The sequence below is a fragment of the Lytechinus pictus genome, chromosome 9 (assembly GCF_037042905.1).
Source record: "Lytechinus pictus isolate F3 Inbred chromosome 9, Lp3.0, whole genome shotgun sequence".
Lineage (NCBI taxonomy): Eukaryota > Metazoa > Echinodermata > Echinoidea > Temnopleuroida > Toxopneustidae > Lytechinus > Lytechinus pictus.
In genome coordinates this window covers 5,949,044-5,974,332 of record NC_087253.1, presented here as the reverse complement: position 1 = coordinate 5,974,332, position 25,289 = coordinate 5,949,044, and the positions used below count along the sequence as shown (strand labels likewise).

Genomic DNA, 25,289 nt, shown 5'->3' with positions numbered 1-25,289 from the left:
TGTAACATAGAATTGCAAGTTAAATGTAAAAAAAGTAAAATCTTTACTAATACCAACGAACTATCGTGTTTTTATGTTAATTGCAGTGCATCTATCGTATACATAGTGTTTGTAATTGTACTTAACGGCGATTTTCATGTTAATTTAATGCTGGGGGGTTTCTTTTCTTTTGCAGTTATCCATTTCTTTTTTTGGGGGGGGGGGGGCATTTTTACAGCCCATCGGAATTTAACAGTTTATACTGTTTGTGAGTCCCAGCTGCCGGTAATAATTGTTTTTTTTTACAGTTTTCTTTTTAACAGTGCAACTATCATGACTATATAAAATAGTATACATTGACCCGTATTCTGGTGTCCAGGGGGGCTTTTCACGAAAGGACTTGGTCCGAAAAGTCCTAATTTTTTCGACAGTTACCCTATTAACAGTGCTTCTGAGCCAATCAGAATAATAATAATAATAATATAGAGTATTTATAAAGCGCCAAATCCACATTGATTATGTGCTCAAGGCGCTGAAAATATACTTGGTATATCATTATTACCTCAGCTGTAGCTGAGCGGCCATATAGGCGCTAAAGCATTCAAGGAATAAATCCTACCGGGTACCCATTCACCTCACCTGGGTCGAGTGCAGCACAATGTGGATAAATTTATTGCCGAAGGAAATTACGCCATGGCTGGGATTCGAACCCACGACCCTCTGTTTCAAAGTCCGAAGACTAATCCACTGGGCCACAACGCTCCACAATCAAGGAAAGTTGTCAGTTCTGACAACTTGAAGGATAAAGAATGTTAATGAAACACTCCCCTGTTGTCATTAACTATCGTCTGACTCTGTGCAGAGAAATTAATTCAAATTTAAATTTTGTTTCTTATCTTTACTCGACTCTTTTCATGTATTTTAAGGATGAAGATAACCATGTCAGAATTTCAGTAATTACTCCAAGTCAGATAGATATGAATGATTTAAGTGTCAAATGAGAGTTAGTCTTCAATCTAGACACGGTTTTGGTTAAAGTGTCAAATTTGAATCTATGCTTGCAGACTACCATCAGTTCAACCTTGAACATACTACCCACCCCCCCATGTTTCTTTCTTTATCTCTCTTTCCTTTTCTCTTCGTCTTTCTTATACACACACTCCTCATCTTTCTTCTAATAAATCTCTAAATTAGCACTGTTCTTTACCTTCATGGGCATTGATCACCTACCCCAACGGAGTAAAATATTACACATAGACCAGCCATAATAGCAAATCCAGGCGTTAAAGGGATGGTCCAAGGTGGAAGAATTTATAGCTTAATAAATAGAGTATAATTCACCGAGCAAAATGCCGAAATTTTCATCAAAATCGGATGACAAATAAAAAAGTTATTGAATTTTAAAGTTTAGCAATATTTTGTGAAAACAGTCGTCATGAATATTCATTAGGTGGGCTGATGATGTCACATCTCCACTTGTTTTTTTGTATTTTATTATATGAAATTAGGTTTATTCAATTTTTTTCCTCCAAGAACAAGACAAATTGGATTGATTTAGTGCATTAGATATTTATTGCTGCAACTTATTTCATTATAAGGGAGACATATTATTCACACAAGTATGAAACAATGAAAAGATTATGATTTTATGTAATAACATAAGAAAACGGAAAGTAGAGATGTGACATCATCAGCCCACCTAATGAATATTCATGACGACTGTTTTCACAAAATATTGCTAAACTTTAAAATTCAATAACTTTTTTATTTGTTATCCGATTTTGATGAAAATTTTGCATTTTGCTCAGTGAATTCTACTCTATGTATTAAGATATAAATATTTTCAGCCCGGACCATCCCTTTAAATATGCACAAAAAATCATAGGATAACTCCCCTACATCCCACCCCCCCCCCCCCCCCGTCTTTCACCAAAATCACCACAATCCCCTCATTTCCATTGTATCGTTAATCTTCCAACATCACAAAGTGTAACATTTTTTTAAGCACAAAATATGCCAAGAACGGCCGCGGAACAATGAGCATTTTTACCATGTTTACTCCTATAGGCTTTTTGAGCATCAATTATTTATTGGGGGTGAATGTAAACGTATGAATGTTATGTTGGCCGTGCCAGTAGCAAGGGCGATCAGGTGTGGGGGGAAATGAACTGGGAAAACCCCACAAAATTTCGAGCGTTTCGTTGGTGATGATCATGATACATAATCCAACATGACACAATTACCGCGCGCTTAAAGGACAAGTCCACCCCAACAAAAAGTTTATTTGAATAAAAAGAGAAAAGTCCAACAAACAAAACACTGAAAATTTCATCAAAATCGGATGTAAAATAAGAAGGTTACGACATTTTAAAGTTTCGCTTAATTTCATAAAACAGTTATATGCACATCCTGGTCGGTATGACATCATCCTGTGATGACATCATCCACTCACTATTCCTTTTGTATTTCGTTATATGAAATATGAAATATTTTAATTTTCTCCTCATTGTCAAGTGAAACAACAATAATTCCTCCCTGAACATATGGAATTAGCATTGTTTATTAATATATGGTGTAGTCAAGTGGGTCCATATTGTAAAATTTGTTAAAAATGAAATATTGTATAGTTCAAACAATAAAAACCAAAAGAAATATAGTGAGTGATGGACATAATCGACTCTGTCATTTGCATGTCACTGAGTTGTGCATATCACTGTTTTTTTTTTTTTTTACAAATAAGCGAAATCTTAAAATGTCATAACTTTCTTATTTTACATCCGATTTTGATGAAATTTTCAGCGTTATGCTAGTTCAATTCTTCTCTATTTATTCAAATCAACATTTTGCAGTGGTGGACTTGACCTTTAAGTATATACGACAATATTCGAGGGTCGCGGGTTGTTTTGAAGTGGGGAGGGCTGACCAATGAAAATCTTACAATAAAAAAGGTCGTTGTTTATCTAATTTGATTAAATTTTTTCTCCACAGTTCTGACATAAAGAGAGGGGGCTGATCCCTCCCCTCCCCCCCCCCGACTCCCCAGTTCCGCGCCCCTGTTTCCTAACTGAAGTGGCTACCCTTGGTAAATAAAACGTTATTATTATTATTATTTAACCCTTTGCCTACTGGAACCGGGTAGTTCCTATACAAAGTCGATGGGGGAAAAATAGTATTCAGTAGTCAACGGGTATACTATCGCCCATACAATTACTACATTACTATACTCCGCGGATTTTTCCAAATCCAGTCGACTGCGATTAGCAACCAGCTGCCGAATTATATGTTTAGACTTTTAGGATTTGAATTTGAAGCTGACAGATTTAGAATTTTTGCCATTTTGTATCTAAAAAAGTCCATAATTTATGATTCTAAACAAGTAGAATTTTCGGATGGCCAAAATTCGCAGACGATCTGTGGATTATAATTCTAAATCCTTGACATTAACACTTCTGCTACAGCACATCGGTCATTCAATAAAGCATAATAATAGTGGGGGATGTGATCTATCTACAAGGCTGTATGGTTATTTTTTCCGAAATAACAAGATTTGTTTTATATATGAATTAATTAGGCTGATATATGCGTAAATCATACTTTTTGCTCTCATTTACTAAAGAAGCTCATTGAATGTCATTATTCTTATACCATCGTTGCCCATTATAAATGAAAATAAAATCTGGTTTAAAAATGAATTACTTATGTATTTTATAGTTTTATTAATTTCTTATTTATTTGTTTGTTTTCGAACATTTGATTTTCTTTGTTTTTCGCCAAATTTTTAGCAGAACGTTTTTGAAGCATAATTATGCTAAAATCAATTAATTTCAGCTGATGTCAGTAAAACAAATCATATCTTTATGAGTAAGACTCAGCCCGGAGCTGGTCTGGACCAGCGAGTTACTTACTGGAAATGATACAAATCAACCATCAAACCAGCCACCAATCGGCCAATCAACAAATTAGTAATTCTAAATAAAATCGTCGTGTCTTGTTTTGTAAATTCATATGAATTGATCAGTTATTCAACCAACTTCAAGTCTTCAATCCATCTTATATTGACAAACGTGTATTCTGCCCAACTTTGGCAAAAGGAAGCAAGTTACACATCAGTCAAATTTGAGTTGTTGCTGTTTCTGAAACACCCTTTGTATGTTGCCCGTTCAGGCAAAATTTGGGGAAGAAATGATCATGCTATGGAAAGATATTGACGGAAACATGTTAAATTGCATTGACGCCTACGTAAATGACGGACACACATTGCTCATTTACAGCAAAGTATACTTTTGTAACTTGCTTCCTTTTGCCAAAGTACGGCAGCATACACCTAACACTAATCATGTTAATGGGCCTACCTTTAGTTCCACTTGGCAAGGGAAATGCATGTATACTTAGAAATACAGTAACAACAATAATCATCCTCTTTTACACTCTTATTTTATAAAAAGAATCCAATTTATTTGCTATTTACAACACAAAATTCAGGTTTCAATACACATAATGCAACACAATAAGGAAATCCGATAAATTGTTATCATTTCCGCTTTAGGTGTAGAAATCGACTTATTTTTGCAGTACTGATAGTAAAAAGTAATGATAAAAAAATCACTTCTTAATCATGGAACTACGGATGCGGGAACATGTATATACATATGTATAACTTGTTTAATCCGTGGTCCAAACATCTCGTAACATTAACAGGATTTGTTTGGTTTATAACTGAATTAATTAGATAGCTTACTGTTAATGAAAACATAATCAAATTACATGCTCGAGATAGTTTATTAAATTAAATTAAATCAATAATAAAAGTAGATATTTTAAAGAAATGCTCGCAAGATGAAGATAATGTTCTGTTTATTGTTACCAATATTGTTATTGCAGTGTATATACTGTTATTCAGTTTTACTTTAACAATTGCAATACCAATATCAACTGTAAAGCGTCAACAGGTTACAAAACGAGAATATTTACTAACCAAGGACTTTCTCAGTACTGTATCAATGTCGTAATCATTTTTAAATAAATTCTTATGCATCAGATAAGCAACAAAAACTACCAAAAAACAGAAACAGATTAAAAAAAAACCCTAAAATAAAATAGAACAGAATAGATGACGTAGCTAACAACTTTGCTGTCGATTCCTTATTCATTATTTTTTTAACAGTATTTGAAACAAGTTTAGCGGACGGTGTTTTTTTTTTTACTGTTTAAGGCACACTAATGAGATGACAAGAAAGATAACAACAATATAAAGACAAAAAAAACATGGTATAACTGAATATATGGAATGCTATGTTATGAATGAAACTATGGAATGCTATCGTTTCACTTTTTTCATGTACTGTAAACAGGTAAAGTATATTTAGAGAACATCAAAACATTTTTTTTTAATCCTACCCATTCCTTGCAATTGGAATGGTTTTGAAAAAAAGCTGTTTTGCGGACGGGTATTTAGGGCTACAACAAGTTTCGCGGACGGGTACTAAGGGCTAAAAATGACATGATCAAAATCAGTAAAAAGAACAATTGAATAGAGTATACACTGTAAAAAGGAAGGTGCTAAGTGGGGCACACACAGGTCTACACCTGTCATTTTAAACCGGTGTTAACTTTACACCTATTGGGACTATTACAACACATTTTGTTGTTATTCTAACACCCTTCGGTGTTATGTTCAATCTCTAGGGTGTAATTTTAACACAACAAGGCGTGGTTCTCAAGTTACACCTACTGATGTCAGTGTTAACACCTACTGGTGTCAATGTTAACACCTGCAGGTGTCAGTGTTAACACCAACTGATGTCAATGTTAACACCTACATGTGTCAGTGTTAACACCTACTGATGTCAGTGTTAACACTTACTGGTGTCAATGTTAACACCTACAGGTGTCAGTGTTAACACCTACTGGTGTCAGTGTTAACACCTGCTGGTGTCAGTGTTCACACCATAGTTAGTGTACAGTATACTGCTTTCGCTTCACTCTTTCGATGACATATTTAAAACCATTCAACAGGTGTAAGAAGAAAGAGAACCATGACCAAATAGGGTTGAGAAAAGTAATTATCGTCATCGCCTTCCACTTTTCTACGAAATTTATTTAAACATTTATCCCCATGAAAGGATATGTCAAAGGTGTGGAGTAGAGGGCCTTTATAATTTTCTATAAAGGAAAATCGCCAAAAATTAGGTAATTTCTTGCAAAGAGGGACCCTTTACAATAAAACATAAAAATACATGAATATAAACAAACAAATTTTTAAAATATCATAGTCTTGTTATTTTACAGTAACTTACATATCATGTTTAAAAAAATCTATGTATTCAATATTAACGTTTGTTGCGTTAGAAAATGCCCTTGAATGCAATTTTACTAAATTTCGAAATATGTTTAAAAAAATTATAATAAAAATAAATAAATAATAATAATCACTTCTATCAGTTGTCTTTCTTGAATGTGTCAACCTCTGCACAATGGCTGCAAATATTACACTAATATTGAATCGAATGACACAAAATATAAATATGTATATTTAAATTAATTCTCCTATAACATTCATCAAATTGAATCATACAAAATCAACTGCATTCAGTATAAATTCAAAAAAGAGATAGAGTCAAGTCATAGTACTTTATGAAAACATGGAAACATATAGATTACTCAATATTACTAGTTCGTAAACAAAAAATTTAAATCCAACATAGTACTTTATCAAAAATAGAAATGAAGCCTATTTACATTTGTGTGTTAACTGAAACAAAATAATGTATTTTGATTCTCTTTCAAGAGTCCAGCTCCATTTTAACACGGACAGTGTACATATACAACATGTTTTAAAAATGAGTAGATATGACAATTATATACAAATATTTCCATCAAACCTGTAAAAAAATGGGTGATTTTTGCAACAAAAATGTATTGCTACTCTTGTTGATTTGTGATTATACGTTCTACACTGCAAAAACGCCGGTGCTAATTTAACACCAGCCTGGTATCTATATCGGAAAACATCAGAGAGGAGAAGAAAAAAACACCGGTTTGGCGTAGGCCATAACTAATGAGTGTTAAACCGATATCGGTTTGTATTTAAAATGATGTGTTTCAACACTTATCTGGTGTTTTTCGATACAGATACCAGGCTGGTGTTAAATTAACACCGGCGTTATTGCAGTGTATTCGTTTTTCACTTGTTTCATTCACCCCTTAACCAATGATTGCGTATCAGAGTGCATATCAAGTGCATATTGATTTAACCGTGAGTGAACATTACACATAGAAGAGTAAAACTTAAATCTGTTGACTTTGCAGCATGTAAATCATGTCAAGTGCACTTCAAATCGAAAGAAAAAACAGTATTTACACTAAACAAGAAGAAAAAATAAACATCTAATAGTCTGATATACTTCTTTCCTCACAACAACAACATTTGTTTTGTAAATAAATCTTATCAATTTCCTCAAGTACATTATGAAGTTCATCTGCGTGTATACTGTGAACCAACTAGAGATCGTGTAGTTAACATAATACGTACATTCAATATTTGTATTTGATAATTAGATAGCTTATGTATATTGCATTATGCTACACCTTCTTTATGTTACATTTCAATTCGTCATTTCTCTTTGTTAATATATGTATATCTTTATAATAATTGAAAATCTATGTATTGATGTATTACTGATTTATACGACATACAGTTATGAATGTTTTTGTTTATGTTATCATTGTATATATTTTAAAACAAAATATTCATGCCATATTATGAATGAAGTTTGTTGATAAATTCAAATTCAAATTCAATTAAATTCATACAGTTTTAAGAGTAGTATAATTAAATGAGTTATATTTAAAGAAAATATAAATATTTCAATATAAAAAAAATAGATCGAAGGTTTCTGCATCATTAGATTACGCTGTCACAATAATTGATGACATTGATCGTTGAGGCTTGTTTTTCGCTGACGTCTGGTTCCATTTTGGTTAGCATGACTACTTTATACCACATTGATTTGCGTTATGAGGACGCATTGCCTCAGAATCAGCAAAAAATATCGTTTGCTATCTGAAGGATTAGGCACGCATGTCAAAGGATAGCTGGAAAAATTGCCAATTGTGATGGTAAATTCTGATTTGGTGGTACAGTGGTAGCGTATAGCGAATGTCACGAGATTTTCGTGCAAATAAAAGGTCATAAAAATGTAGCGTGCAAGGCTCAGGACTTAATGAGTATATTATATCACGTGTCAAATGTATAATAGGCCTTCATAATTCTATATTCATGTTCGTGCAGGCTCTATCTTGTATCTTGTATGCCAATTTTAACGATGTATATATAGTTTGTTCACATTTTTTTACCTTCCTTGTTATTATACAGTATCTCCGATATATTAGGTAAATATTTGAACTGGCTTCATACACTAACATGAGCCTATACATGAAACAACAATATTTTGATTATTAATTTAGACCGGTCACGTGATATGCCGGCATTGCAGTGAAAGTCCGAATTTCACAAAGATGGTTGAAATAGTGTGAATTATCAAGCATAGCATACATTGTACATATTTTAGGAAAGGTTGGTAAGATCTAAAGACCTGACTATGTTTTTAATATAAAAATGTTACTGTAGAGCCTTGTGGTAAAGCGAACACCGACTCGTTTCCATTTTGATACGCTTTAATGCCAATCATTAAATTTGTTTCTGATTTATATTATTATGTTTGAATGGAAATGAAATAAATAACTGAATTGAACTGAATTAATTCTCAGATAAAATCAGTCGAGAAGATTACTTCCTTTCGGTTTTCTACAAAAATATGCTATTCGATGGGAGTTAAATTTGATATGGGCAATATGTTTATACATACATAAATGTAATACAAGGTTTCAATTTGAAATACAAGCATAATGACGTTTTATACAAGCCAAAGTGCATGGCGTGTGCCTTATAACTATTTATAATAGACTAATATGGTTTCTGTAAAGACGACTAGACTTAATTGCTGAATTTCTGAGTACGAATGAAATAAACTATAAAAAAAAGCTGTTTAGCTTCAATGATAAAAACTATTCAATGGCGGGTCACATTATTTTAAATAGTAAATTGCTGAATAGACCATTTTATGTAATACATTATGTAATACATTCAAATTCATATTACTTCATATCTGTTCAACTCGGGGAACGTTTAGATCCCCTACCGAAAAGCCTATGAGAAAGCAAGTTTTGATAGTACTTCCCAATATATCCAACAAACCTCGAAAAAAAAATCCTTCGGGTTGTCATCTAAAGAACAATATTTTCCAGTTTTCTTTTTTGTTTACATGTATTGTATTAACATTCATTTCAAATGACATGAAAACAGTTAAAAACTCAAATACGTCAGCTTCCCCCAAGCACTGCAAGAAGGGACTTTTTATCATCATTTATACTTTTGGGGGGATTTTTTTATTACGCCTTTTTTTATTTGCTCAAATTTTGAGATTTACTTTTAATTTCGAAATAATGTTTGCTCTATTGGAAAGCCTACGATATACTCTTTCAATATTTGAAATAATTTACACAAAAAAATTGTAAACTCCTCCTGAGTCCCTTCTTCCAGGAGCCCGATGATTTATTGCTTTATTGCTTCCAACAGCAATGGTTCCGTTTGAAACATACACGGTAAATTGCCAATTCGTCTACTGTCAACTCATCCACTCACCACATGGTCTAACTTAATAGTCTAATGCCATTCCGTCCATTTCAACATTTCATCTATATATCAGCCATTTGGTTCAATAACCATTTTGGTCCAATCATCACTTAGTCTAATCACCAGTTCGTCTATGACCATTTCGTCTCATAACCAGCTGGTCTAATATCCGATTTATTTTCATTCATTTTGCCCGATTAACACTTAGTCTAATTAGACCAAATAGTATATGGACTAAATGGCTATTGGACCGAATGGTTATTAGACGAAATGGTGAGTGGACAAAATGGCAATTAGACCATGTGGACTACGAACTGATGGTAGACCAAATGATAGTAGACGAGATGGCAATTGGACAAACTGGCATAAGACCAAATAAAAATAAATCACATACACACCAGCTGGTGTCATTTACACCTTGATGTGTTAAAATTATTGAACATAATACCAAAGGTGTAAAAATAACAACCAGGTGTGTTTAAATATGACACCAACACTGTGAATTTAACACCGAAGTCAAATAACCGGTGTGTTTCACTACTACACTGGTTAACACCACATTTTTTTGCTGTGCTGTCCTATGAAATGTAGGCCTATACATTACAAAACCCACACATCACTTCCGGTTTGAATCCGTATAAAGAACATGTAAGAGATCAGAAAATAAATCACGCTTTTGTGCAAGATTAGATCACTTTATGACTAGATATTATTTACAGGTCTGAAGAAGAGACTTCTTTAACGGGCAGAGTTAGCAAACCTCCCTTTTCATAAAAAATAAAGAGTAGAGACTCCAGAAAACATCATGCATAGAAATCTCTTTGGCACGGTATAAAAAACTCCTTTGCAAAAGGCAATATAAAATACCCAATGCTGAAAATATATGATTTCATTCTTGTTTCAAACATCGGCTTTTCGCGGTCTGCCTGACATATTTTGCGTTCCTTCCCTTTTCTCTCTCTCTGTTTCACAATACAATCGAAACTGTAAAACGTCCTATATATTTCTAAAATCTTTTCCGTGCTTGATCCGCAAAACGGCACTCAGTACTGTGCGCAGAGACATGTGTCTACTTTTTCACAGGGGATGGGCAAGCCACCTCCTCGAAACACACTTCTGCCTCATTGAATAAAAAGCGGTGTGAATTTGTAATGCAACTTCTTGCGCACGCTCATCATGATTTTGCGGTTCCCGGTCCCACGCGTGTAGTTGCGCAGTGCGCGCGCCATGTTCTGGTACATCATGTGTTCTCTCTTGCCCTTGAATCGTCCCCACATCTCGGCAAACTCGTCCTTCTTGGCAGAATTGAATCGGAAGAGACCCTCGGACTTGTTGACCCAGTTGAGGTACTTGGAGCTGTCACCGGACGGATTGTTTAGGTGTTTTAAGATGAACTTGTAAAGAATTGGTTGGTCGCGCTCTGAAAGATATCATAAATCAGTATAAAAAAAAATCGATCATTGGTTCATTCGCATAATGTGAAAACCTGTACATTTTACGGGAAACCATAAGAGATCTCGACTATCTAAATGTAATTCTTTAAATACAAGAGTTGCCAAATCTGTTATAGATGTATAATTTATCATATATATATATATATACCAGAACCCCAAAGGAAATTAAGCGTTTAACGGTAAACCTAAAACTTAACAATTGCAATATGTGTGCTGCAAATAAAATGGCCGAAATTCACCATATTTTACGGGATATACTAATTTTTATTTTTACAAATTGGACTTAAGTCAAATATCGAGCTTCACCTGTGCACAGAGCCAATGCAATTTTGTACGAAAGGAAACCAAGAAGGCGGGATGCGGTAAAGATCCCGCCAAAAAATCAGCGCAGTTCTAGCGCATGAATTGGCATTCTTCTTAAGGCTACCCATGGACCTACAAAGTAGTAGTAGGTCCATGGGCTACCTATTTCCTTGATTTCGATGTTTTCGTAAAAATAAGCTATCTGATATCTGTCGGAGTTTCATCGGCCTTATTCCGCCCAGACTTCTCTCATTTTCCCCAACATTATTTTCATTATCAATATCAGTCAACCAATAAATTCGCTGAAAACTGAATAGATCTATTTCCTCTCTCAAATGCGTTCACATGATTAATGAACCGGTGCGTCATAAGCGCATATTGTCAGAAAATGTGTTAATTTTTTATCGATTTCTTCAATTCTATAATATTTACAGAACCGTTTGACATAATATTTAAGGCGCAGCCAAATACTTCAATCATATCAATGCAATCACATTATTTATTAATTTTTATTTTTGTCAAGTGGGTAAGATTTTCAATGAAGTTTCCCGACAAGTTAATCGTTAAGTTTGCATCGCATAATGAATGAAAAGGTGTGATGATGAGAGGGGAATTGGTGGGGAAAATGAGGTAATCCCTAGTTTATTGTCCTCTTGCCTTTCATAAGGTTATTTATTGTAACGTTTGGATGACATATCGATATAAAAAAAAGCAATCATTGACGGGGTGAAAGTGGGAAAACACGACGTAATCCCTATCTAATGGACCTATTTGCTCTTCATACAGCTATACCAACACTAAAAAGATCGATAACGCGAAGCGCAGAATTAAAAGGGAACAAAAATGTGCGCACAAACGTTGGAAGCGTTTTATGAAACAATGTTGTCAAAGAAGTTAGTTTATCAGTCAACTTTCCTATATTTTGAATGGCAGAGAAGCTCACATGCCTGACCGTTCTTTTTTTTTTTTTTTTTTTGGGGGGGGGGTATTTTTAGAACAAACTTTTCTCCAGGAAGAACTTCCCATTTGAAAATCCTCCTAATACTCTACGACTCGTGAACTGGCCGGTTCATTGGATGCAATAAGGGTAAGGAGAGTTCAAATGTAAAAGGGGAAAACAATATAATTCAGCAGCAATCAATGCCTCAATGTTCTTCTATCCCACACACGCATGAATATCGGGGGAAGATTGCTCTAAAACCCAAGGAAAACCATTGTTCGCATATCGTCTGTGAATTCCACGTGCAACATTTTCCCACGGATAGGACTATAAACAAGACTGTAAACACGGCAGGCGAGTGTTTTGGGGGTTTTAAAGGGGGCAAAGTCATTTCATTGATACGAGTTCGTGAATAAAGTCACATTGTTGTAGTATTGTATCGTCATGAAAGATGGCACACAAGTCAAGCTTATCCATGCGCACTCAACCAAATTGGCAACCCTAGATCCTCCGCCATTTCAGAAGAAAAAAAAAGTGTATTCTGTTATTTATATCCTCTAAATAGTTCTTATCAAAGGGAATTGAGACCTTTCTTTAGTGAACCCCACCAGAAAATTAATGTTATCTAAAAGTGTTAAAAATTCTGCCATCTTTAGATATTTAATTTTGAAGCCAGGTGATAAAATATTACATTCAATAATAGTTTATTTATCTGGGTTCGCCGGACATTGTAATGTTGTTATCTACGTTCACCACTCAGCAGTGAAGGGGTGCATTTTTCTAATTGGGTCCACTAACTTTTAAGCACCACTGTATATATATATTTTTTTATTAATTAATTAATCTATTTTTTCATTTGAAGAGCTGAATTGCAAAAAGGGCTAGATCCATTTTTCATCAAATGTATTTTTTTTGTCTCAATGTATAGACTTTTAGTAGTAGCTCAATATTTAGATGATACCAAAGAAAAGGTGAATTTCCCATTAGAAAGTGAACAAAAATGAAAAAGAAAAAAAAATCACGTTTTTTCAAAAGGGGTTAGATCCATTTCAGTTTGTTTGCAAAAGGGGTTAGATCCACAAAATATTTTTTTTGGGGAAAAAATTATTTTAAAAAATGAAGACAGGTAAAATTCGTTGGTACCCAATTTTATGTTCACGAGGTAGTTTCGCATAAGAATATTGCAATATGGGAAATAAAAAAACAAACATTATCGGAATGGTCCAAAGTGGATCTAACCCCTTTTGCAACCAAACTCTTCGTTTACAGCTCTCCACCGGTTTCGATAACTGAGACAATCAGTGCGTGTTTTGGTTCAAGAAAAGTTTGATTGTTTTTCTTAGCGTGACTCCTCAGGTAAATTTACTGGAGCTGTGTAAAGCTAGAGTTACACCGGAACCGAATCAGCTGCGAATTCATCCGAATGCACGTATATTCGGGTGGTTTCGGGAGTCACTTCTGTTCTCCCTCCGCGGATGCGAGAAAATTCGGGAGGGATTCGGGAACATTCGATTCCACCGAAACCATCCGAATCAGGCTGTATTCTGGCAGAATCGGTCCGAATTTATTCGGGGGAATTCGGTTTGGTGTAACTCTGGCCGTAGGTACAGTCAGTGCATGTATACTGGATATAAATCTGGTTTCCAACATTGTGATGTTTATGGTATATTATGTTTCAGTGTGGCAAAATAACGTAAATAAAACTGAAAATAACCTGGAGAAAGCTCAACAAAAATCATTCACAACCAGATTCAATCTTGAACAAGAAAAGTTGTTGCGTATAGCTTTCGCTGTTATTTTGACATTCCATTCAAGGGAATAATAGCAGGATGAATTTACTTTGTCTTTGTTTAAAAGAATAAGTCTGCGCGGTTTGTACATTTCATTTAACAGATTCTGAAAGTTCGCTGTACTACAATTGGAATGAACAGCTATGATCGTTTTGTGCCCCTTTCTATTTGTCTTTTTGAAATAAATTCCCAGGGACTATCACCCCATTTTGTGGAAAGGCCCAAAACCCATTATACAGCTAGGCCTATAAAGATCATGCAAAATAGACATCATTATCATTATAAAATGTGAAATTACATAGTTCGTCTAATGATAACAAGAATGTTAACAGAAATGATGATGAAATAAATCTTAAAAATGGCAACGCTATGTAAACCTTAAAATCACTGCTTTTCGATGCAAATTTGAAAATATCAAAACTATTAAAGACTTTTCACCAAAGGATTGTGCTTATTCAGCACACTGCCAACGCGATTTGTTTACAACTGAGAATGTTCACTACGAATTCGACCTCAGCTACATAAATCCAACTTCACCACCCCTTCCCAACAAAAGAAAATGATCGAAAAAAATGTGCATCGTATGTATACGAGTTTAAGATATTATTTTGTTCGAATTATTATTTACAATTATTACTTTGTAAACTGCATTGTATATTAAATTTGATTTGAGAGAAAAACAATAAAACATCTTTTAAAAAAAAAAAAAAAAAATCCCCATAATTGCGTCTGCCATGCGGAAAACGAGCAGGAAAAAAAAAACAGCTGAAATACTTGTGTATAATTTATGTTGCATTTACGTGATTATCTATTCTTCCTCTAATCGCACCGACAATTGACATTGATTCCCCGTGCTTGGGCATAACAATGGGAAGTCCTTGGCGGCTTTTAGACCAGTTCGCTAGCCCCAAATTTCAAATCAACAGCGTGAAACCACAACAGTAATCACGGTTAGGCTATTCAGCCGTGGGCAATTATTCTCACTTTTCTTGTATATTATATCGGGCAGGATTTTAATGTTGTGTTCCTCGTACAGATTTATACACTATGCCAAGTTCTAACTGTTATTTTTTGTAACATGGCTTGCATTCATATTGTTTGAGCGATCAAAACCCAGGTTATGGGCATGATAATGGGGGGGGGGGGGGGGGGTAGCAGACATTATTCGTATTCACTAGATTTTAATGAAGTTGACCTTCTTCTCAGATAGTTTTGTACACTCTAATTCCAAGGATTTAAAATAAATCCAGATCGGCCGCGAATAGTGACCAGTCGAATTGTGAATTTATTTTAAATCTTAAGGATTAACTTTTAAATTTCAAAATATTTCCATTCAAATCTTTAAGATTTATATCTAAATCGACAGGGTTCAAATGTAAATCTAATATTCGGCTGGTCACTTTAATTCATAGCCGATCTGGATTTATTTTAAATCCCTGGAATTCAGAGTGTACCACATGAGCTTAAAAATATTTGGTCTAACTGCCGTTTGGTGTACACTACACTCGGATTTATACCTACCTACCTGTCCATCACACAGCATAATTCTCATTTATAAAATTTTTAATGTTCACTCTTGAGTGCCCAACATATCTAGTGGAGCAAATTCTTGCAAGGGTATCCGGTTAATCGGGTTAGCATTAATTGACTTGATCATAAGAACGACGAGTTCGTTTTGAGTATATCATGAAAAACAAAATGACTTTTGTGTACATCCCATCTTGATTTTGGTCAGTGTTTCAATCAGGTGATACTACAGGTAAAATTAATGGATATAAAATACATACTAGATCATATGTAAGTAGCAATATCTCATATTTATTTCAATCTGGCCAGCAGAAAGACTTTAGTAGTTTATAATATTTGTACACCGATTTGATAATTCAATTTCCACTCACTTTGTTTTGGAAAGCGTGGTTTTCGTGGCCTGCCCCGCTTTCTCTTGATGGGTGGCGTCGGGAATTGTACCTCTTCTTTTATCGCACAGAGCTTGCCCGCCTCATCATCCGAATCGATATCCAACTTGAAGTCCTTGTCCATGAACGGTCCCAAGTTATCCGGTCCCATGCCATCCGGTCCCAAGGTATCCGCTCCGAATATCCCACCGCTGGCGTTCATATCCGGTTGCGTCTGGTGGAATGGCGGTTCTGGACACTGTGTGAAGAAAAGGTCAAGTACGCGTATGAGCAGACGGAGGGAAACGGGGCCCATGAACCCACTTGAGAATAAACGGTGCAAAGTTCCGCATGGGAAACGACTTTTTGACATTGAACCTCGCTCAGTAAGCAACTACCGCAGTGCAACATTCAATTACATTAAAGAATCGAATGTATTCGGTTGTCTCGAATTTGCACATTCGCTAACCATAAAGCATAGAAAATGACCATCTTTCGTGGCGCAGCATCGAGAGTTTACTTCCGTAAACATGGATTAGTATGAGGAAATATGAAATCATATATCGGGAAGTCAGGTGGAATAAATCGATGACAAATAGGTGATATTAATGAGTAGCTTCATTTTTGAAAATTCGTCCTTGGAATCCCGTTTGATCAATTTTCTTCATTTCATTTCCATACACGGCAGAAGAGAACGATCGTTAACCAATATTTTACTGAATGAATTTGTTGACACGTCATCGTTTAAAATCATTACATTTGTTAAACTGTTGCAATCTATATCATGACCCCCCCCCCCCCCCACCGTTGACCTCTTGCAGAGGAGCTCAAAGAAGCTCTACAAATATCACTTAAAAACCATTTTGATCTTCTCTCACAGCAAAAACTGCGGTGTTAACCGGTGTACATAGAGGACCACACCAGTGATTTTACACCGGTGTTAAATTGGCAGTGTTAGTTTAGCACCTATAGGTGTTATTGCAACACCTTTGGTTGTTACATGTACACTCTTTGGTGTTATATTCAATCTCTAGGGTGTAATTTTAACACCAGAGGGTGTGGTCCTCTATTAACACCCACTGGTGTCAGTTTTAACACCACAGTTTTTACAGTGACAGGTCCCGTGTCCTTCCATCCCTTTTCACCCATCCCCTCCGAAACAAATTAATACATGACTTTGGTTCGATTTTTTGTTTACCATGTATATTCGATTGACAAACATGGCTCTATTTTTTGAAATATTTTTTACACTTATTGACGTTTGACAGTTCCTTGTGCTTTATTACTGCTTCCATTTAAGTTTAATAATTATGCAAAATTATGTTTATCATTGTAAATTTCGATTTATGTTCGAAATCAAAATCAATTTATTTTAAAATTTAATATGGCTTCCTATCCGAACAAGTCAGAAAACGAAAGAATATAACGATTTTGATACATGACTCTAATGTATAAGTAATGTAATAAGATGGGTTCGGAAATTCATGTTTAACATACCATGATTTATACCAGTGTCTACAGAATCAGATTGTTGATATTGCCATATTTCTATTATGTGTATCCTATGCCCTTATATCGTAAATTGCGTACAGTGTTAGAAATATAACTTTCAACCAATCAGATTTCTCAGATTCTGATATTCTAAATGGATATCACGTTCTGTATTCTACAGTTGTAACGAAAAAAACTTACTATTACACGACTTTCAATCAATCAAATCGCTCAGAATCCGAAACCTTGGCGAATAGCATGTTCTATGTCCTTACCTTCTGCGACGTGATCAGATAAACATATAATATAATTGCATGACTTTCAACCAATCAGATTGCTCAGAATCCGAGACCTTGGCGAATAGCATGATCTGTGCCCTTACCTTCTGCGACGTGATCGGATAGACATACTATAATTGCATGACTTTCAACCAATCAAATCGCTCAGAATCCGAGACCTTGGCGAATAGCATGATCTGTGCCCTTACCTTCTGCGACGTGATCGGATAGACATACTATAATTGCATGACTTTCAACCAATCAGATTGCTCATATTATGAGACCCATGTGAATAGCATATATTATGGCCTTATCTTCAGCAGCGTGATCGAATAGATATAATTTTTTATACTATAATTGCATGACTTTAGACCAATCAGATTGCTCATATTATGAGACCCATGTGAATAGCATATATTATGGCCTTATCTTCAGCAGCGTGATCGAATAGATATAATTTTTTATACTATAATTGCATGACTTTCAACCAATCAGATTGCTCATATGATGAGACCTATGTGAATAGCATATACTATGACCTTACCTTCAGCGGTGTGATGGGATAGTGACTCTGGTAGTCCGATAAGCATGGGTCGGGAAAGGGGAATGCGGTGATCTCGGGCTTGATGTGCTGAACGATCACGTTCCTGAAGGCTTCCTCGCTGTTGACCTGGACATCGTAGTCGGAATGAGGAGGGGTCAGGGTCACGGATGGGTTCTTGACCTCTTGTGCATGGGTGATGAGGTCATTTTGGTTCTGAGTGGTGTGGATGACAGACAAATACTATTGCATGACTTTCAGTCAATGGTAACGACCAAAGATAATAATAATGAAAATAAATGCTCAATAGCCAATCAAAATCAAGGATTTCATGGGATCTATCATTTGAGGGCAATAGTAATTACTATACAATGTAGCCAATCAAATTAAGGATATGAGGTAAAGTAATAATTGGACATGTTGGAGGGCAATGGTAACTTCTATACAACCCAACCAATCAAAAACCAATCATGATGATGTTTTCATTTATATGTTATCGTTGGAGGGCAAGAGTAACTTCTATACAACGCAACCAATCAAAACCAATGATATGATGGAAGTAATCATTGGAGAGCAATGGTATTTTCTATACAATGTAGCCAACATAAATCAAGGATATGATAGAAGTAATCAATGGAGGGCAATATTAACTTCTATGCTACGAGGCCCTGGCTCTATATACTAACCATGACGTCAAGCAATTGTTCAAGGTACGTTTGCTTGGACCGCTCCAGATCCAGGAGATGCCTTTGGATGTCATAACCACGCGGAGACATACCTGCAAACAAAACAAAATAAACGGAGTACCGATATTTAAACTATACAGCCAAGCCATATTTGATTAAGCCTTAAGAATATTGTGCATTTTTATTACAAGAGAAATTGTCCTTAATCTGTTACCCCCGCACTATTGGTAATTATAACAACTATAACATGGACACTTTTAATGTACCGGTATCCATATTGATACGATGCCTAATATCATTTTAAAGAATAACGCATGATACTATATATCATTACAAAGGAGTGTGGACTAAACTTATTAAGTGAGATCTATTTTGAAGATTTTCCCTTTTTTAACTTAAAGAAAATAATGGAATAAGTTACTCTTTGAAATACCAGGCCTAAAATAAATTATATACTGGAATCAAATCCGTAAACTCGTCAAGTTATACAATAGAGAATCGGAGGGATTTTACCTGAACTCGTGAATACATTAATACCCTGCCTTGTGACGATATCATGAAATATTGAATTCATTGGCACGGATTGTTTTTTACGTCTTGACTTAAATTTATTATATTCGAGCCGGGCCTTGGCAGGGTGATAATGGCGGATATCCAAATGTCTGACCGCTTTGAATATCCTCGTTGTGTATTTCCAACACGGATGCACTCTACAAACTTGGCAACACATTTAACACACCTTCCGATTAATCCGTCACCATCTTAAAGGGGGAGTTCACCCTGTAACGATGACTTGGTTTGAATAAAAGGAGAAATATATTGATGAAGGTCTGATGACAATCCATCAAAGAATAAGATAGATATGAGTTCTTAAAGTCTTAATGATTTGTAAAGTCATGTGCGAATGGTAGCAGATCCTCATAATGTACTGTATATCATAATCATATTCCATAATTTTTAGGTTTGCAATTGAACATTGTAAATGAAAATGTTTTTGCTTACAAATGGGATGGGGATTGGTTTGTCTAAATGATACCTCACCACAAAAATAAAATCAATTTATTTTTTTTTTAATGACATTTTCGGGTACTGGTATCACAATACATATCGAGGGGCTGCTCGTATGTGACTTCACAAAATCACAACTTTAGAGAATACCGACTTCATTACTCTGCGGAAGTATCATCACCCCGTGAACATTTTTTTGTCTACTTTTATCAAAGCCAACTTATTGTCAGAGTGAACTTCTCCTTGAAAATTCGTCTAAACTTTTGACAAAGATTCGATCGTACAAAGATTATAATCGAGGGCGTTAGTAAGGTTTGCATGCACGAGGTACATCCGACATAGCTGTAGTGATTAGTACCCGTCATTAGCTAAAGGCTGGTCATGTTTTATTTCTGCGAATAGGGTCCATATCATTTTATAATGACCATTAAATCACTTGCTATGGACGGATAACAAAAAAATTTGCCTGAAAGTAATTTCAGGGTCATATTGCTGGAATTTCGTAATTTTACTCTTGGCTTCTTAGCTTGACTACCCAGTTGTGTGCGGCGTGCACAATATCCATAAGGTTGCGCACAGCATGTGCCCGTCGGAATTCAGGCGGGCATGAGTGTAAGTAACACTCAACATATTTGTAAAATACATCCAGGAATCAGGACTTCAGTTCATAATATCCGAAGACACTTTGCCTTTAAGATCGTGTTCTTAGATTTTCCTTACTCAAAAAAGGCTTGGAGGATTTCCTGATTTGAAGTGAGAGTCGACGGCAATGACAAACCACTGAATTTCGAAAAGATCCTAGAAAGGTCATTTACTTCATCGTGCCGCCATTTTCTTTAGGTCATGAGAGGACATTGCGTTCTATAATGAATTACCTATGGAACAGTTTCAGAATTGGAAAGGTTGAACAATTCTAATCGCCTTCCATCTTTGCTACACACCGAATGTATGAAGCCACCCCCCCCCCCAACATTTTGATTCAAGCTAAATTTTGTTACAAATTTTTGCCGAAACCATCCTAATAGGTCATACCCTTTAACTGTTTTATGTCATTTTGAATATTGAATGTTAAAATCATGTTCTCGAATACTTCATACCTCACCCCCCCCCCCCCCCGTCGAGTAAAGGGTCTGAATTGCAGCCTACATTGTAAAAACTGTGGTGTTAAAACTGACACCAGTGGGTGTTAAAACTGACACCAGTGGGTGTTAATAGAGGACCACACCCTCTGGTGTTAAAATTACAGCCTAGAGATTGAATATAACACCAAAGAGTGTACACGTAACAACCATAGGTGTTGCAATAACACCTATAGGTGCTAAACTAACACTTTCAATTTCACACCGGTGTAAAATCACTGGTGTGGTCCTCTATGTACACCGGTTAACACCGCAGTTTTTGCTGTGTACTCATGCTTTGTGTACTGAAGGCCCTCTCGCTCAGCAAGTTTTGTATGTGCTAGTCTTTGTGTGGAGACACACTTGTTGATAAAGTTTCAATCAGGATCTGTGCCTGCAGACTAGGGGGGGGGGGGCGGTACGCTCAAGACCTTGTCACTCACCTTCCAGCCAAAGCTTCAGGCACTCGTGAGCCTTGGCGCTGAACTCGCCGAAGTACTGCTTCAGGTCCGTTCCTGAGTAGTGGGCCAGTGTCTCGCCTGTGATTGGGTACTTTTCAAACGCGTCCGTGACGTCCTGCGCAGTGGTTGGGTTGTTCTTGCGCATGAACCACGTGGCCCATTTCGTCACTTCCGTCGAGGTCCACTTCCATGGATCTAAACGGGACAAGTTAAGGTGACGTCACATTAGTTACAATAATGAGGTAACGAGCGCATACCCACGATATTAAACATATGAATCAGAAATGTACGAGTATACGGGACTTTTTAGTCTGCAAACAAGGTCTCAAATTTGACACACTAATAATTATACCATGTCATGAGTGAATTATCAAAGCTGTTCATTATCGCTTTGGACTTTACCTATAGGCAACTCATAGAGATGACACGTTTCGATCTTCTCCTTGTGTAACTGCTGAGTCTGCTCTCTCTCCATCATTTTGTGTATCACCCAGTCTAGCGTCTGTACGTCCTACAGAAAGAAAAAGATGTTATCATATTAATAATATGGTAACATGGATCATATTCAAAGGACTGGATAAAACTGATCAATTTATTGATTGAATTTATTTGTCCGGTATGACCCTCGCTGGAAAGAACACAGTGTGTTCACATAGAAGACTATGTGAAAATGCTATTCACACTGTTAAAATGCTCAAACTCGACAGTGTGATGGTATTTTCACACTGTGGAAACCTGACAGTGTGACTGTTCACAGCGTGTTCACACGGTCGACTATGAGAATATGTAATTCACGCTCTTGAAATGTTCATGTTTACCAGTGTGAATGTGATTTCACATTGTGTTCCACACTGTGATCACACTGTAACACTCTTTGTGAGACAGTGTGTCCTTTCCAGTATGGACATTTCAGTAATGAATATATAACCTAAAATCACAATACCTTCACAGGATAGCCCATATTAGCCGAGATGCCATTTTTTTTGCAAATGGGGTCCGTATCGAAGTAACTACGGGCAAAGTTTCATTGGTTGAACTGAAAACAAGCTGGGTTTGATCGTTTGGAGGTGAGTTTGATTGCACTTCATTGTGTAACCGGTCCCTGATCAAATAAGTGTCTCGTGCCCAGTCACACGGTCGAAACCGTTTCCCTACCAACCGATGATATACAATTCGAAATAACGTAATAACTTTGATCGGTCATGAGTCGGTTTCGTTTGTGTAGCCGAGGCCTTACCAATGCCGAGTCCCTGTAATTTCTTGCTCAGGGAGTGGTTAATCTTATGTTGTTGTTCTTTTTTGGTCAATGAATTTCACTGACAGATGTTATAAGCTAATGCAAATCCTAGCATTTGATTGGCTGAGGCAAAATTAGTGAAAAATCCCCGACAAAGTGTTCATGCCACGCTCTCCAGAACAGAACGTCCCGGTTCAAATTGATACAAGAAATTAATCAATCAACTTACAGCTCCCATAGGAGTGGTCAGTGTGGTGTAGTCTTTATTGCAGCTATCGTCCGAATAATCTGACAGATCGCTTGAAAGTGAGGGCGTGACCGATGAGGGCGACAAGTCCATCACGTGACCTTCGATGGCTTCCATGATTGGACCGTGTAGGCGAACCGACGTCAAGTGCGCCTGGTGCGGGTTCTGCTGCTGCTGGTGGTGGTGTTGATGATAGAGTGCGGCGCTAAGAGCAACCTGTAAGTTCTGAGGAAGAACGGAACGTTGCCGTACCGGGGGCGACTGCAGCACGTACTGCTGAGAGCTTGAAGACACCTCTGCGAAGAGTGGGTCGTGCGGCGAATTGGTGTACTTGGCCTGATTCTGGTTATGAGACCTTGCCGGTTGGTCAAGGGTGTGGCGATTGTGGCAGTTCTGTTGGCTCAGCCTGCTCTGTCGCGCTCTCACAGCGCAGCTGTAATCTGTGGATGGAACAAAACAAGGAAAATAGAGTATGAAACCTCAAACAAACAAATACGTTTATCAGCAATGATGTCATTAGTATCCAAATTTATAGGCCCTATTTATGTTTCTGGGTTTTTTTTGTATAACCCATCAACTTCCGCTTAAAGCTTGGGGCTCCATGCTTAAAGTGATACGAAATGCTTTGATGTAACCCGCAGAAGTTGGAGTAGGCCTCTACTTTACCGATTGAAGTGGCGACAAAGTCGAGTGGTTATGTCATCGGAATGTGAGTCATCAGATCCAGGGTTCGAACTTATCAACTAGGCTACCGTCGCACCATGCTTATCATATCAAAAGCAACTGGGGTGGGGGAATTATAAGGCGTCTTTCAGAGTCAAATCATCTCTCTCTGCCAATCAGTTGCAGAAATTTCAGTAGCTTAAAACGGTTGTAAAAAAATATAAAAAATAAAATATGAAAGCGACTATCAACTGTTAAATGAAAAGCTCCTCATACATGTCCTCTATTCTTAAATCGCATGTTTGTCCGTTTTGTTTGTTAGTTTGGTTATGGTGAATATCTGATTGCTTAATAACTCGACTGATGTCATGTAAACATGGTAAATGAAATGGTTTGAGGTTATCACTGGGTAAATTCACTTTGATCGATTAGTCACACAACGACGTTTATTTCGAATTCAATTCAATTGCTAAATATGAAAATTCTGTTCGTATCATAAGTATAAATCAATTGGATTGATTATTAACTCTTCTATCAAAAGGACCAACGGATGCCCTTGTCTTCCCTCGCATTAACAAATATTCCCCCTTACAACACTTATCATTCCATTACACATGTTAAACAAAGGAGCGATGCAAGGGTATTTTTATGGGGGTGCACAGCAAAAAATGCGGTGTTAACCGGTGTACATAGAGGACCACACCAGTTATTTTACACCGGTGTTAAATTGACAGTGTTAGTTTAGCACCTATAGGTGTTATTGCAACACCTTTGGTTGTTACATGTACACTCTTTGGTGTTATATTCAATCTCTAGGGTGTAATTTTAACACCAGAGGATGTGGTCCTCTATTAACACCCACTGGTGTCAGTTTTAACACCACAGTTTTTACAGTGTGGGGCAACATGATACGCGGTATTAAAATGATGTCATTCATTTACCAACGAAAGGGGGCATTTATTATTCATACATAGTTTCATGACCCATTATTTGCAGTACTTTATATTATTTTATTTGTATATTTATTTACTTACATACTTATGTATGTATTTATTCATTTTTTACTCGTTGGCTGGATGGCCCTCTTCAGCCACAGGCCGTTCTTCCACGGGTCCATAGTTCTTTTTCTCCTTTTCTTCTATATTTCCTCCCCACGAGGCGCTGCTCCAAATTGTTCAGATATCATACATTGTCTTTATAGTAACCATTATTTCCAATATCAATCAATAGTCCTTACGTGTAACAATAGTTCTGGCAATAATACATCGAAACTATGCTTAATGATTATAAGATCATTTAAACGAACGTGGTGAAGGGCATTATCAGCACATAAATAGGTTTCTGTTTTCATCTCGAATTTACAATTTTGTTTCACTATATTCTCCAGTATCCAGCATTCAAATCAAATTATCGGTTGATGTATTAAAACCACAAATGTTCAAAGAATAACCGACGTGGTCCATTATACCTAAAAAAAAAATGGGTTGAATAGATCAATCTCGCA

The 25,289-nt window shown here is 36.3% G+C and overlaps 1 protein-coding gene across 1 annotated transcript; it reads right to left on the bottom strand.

The window, feature by feature from the left end:
* Window positions 1–9,300: 9,300 nt before the first annotated feature.
* On the bottom strand, window positions 9,301–24,902 carry LOC135155560 (uncharacterized). Its single transcript, XM_064105036.1, has 8 exons — window positions 24,851–24,902; window positions 23,105–23,562; window positions 22,041–22,149; window positions 21,621–21,833; window positions 19,052–19,143; window positions 18,369–18,581; window positions 16,059–16,314; window positions 9,301–11,093 (listed from the first exon to the last, which is right to left on the bottom strand). Exons 1-8 carry the CDS (start codon window positions 24,900–24,902, stop codon window positions 10,795–10,797), a joined length of 1,692 nt encoding a protein of 563 aa, XP_063961106.1. The 3' UTR covers window positions 9,301–10,794.
* Between the last annotated feature and the right edge of the window lie 387 nt (window positions 24,903–25,289).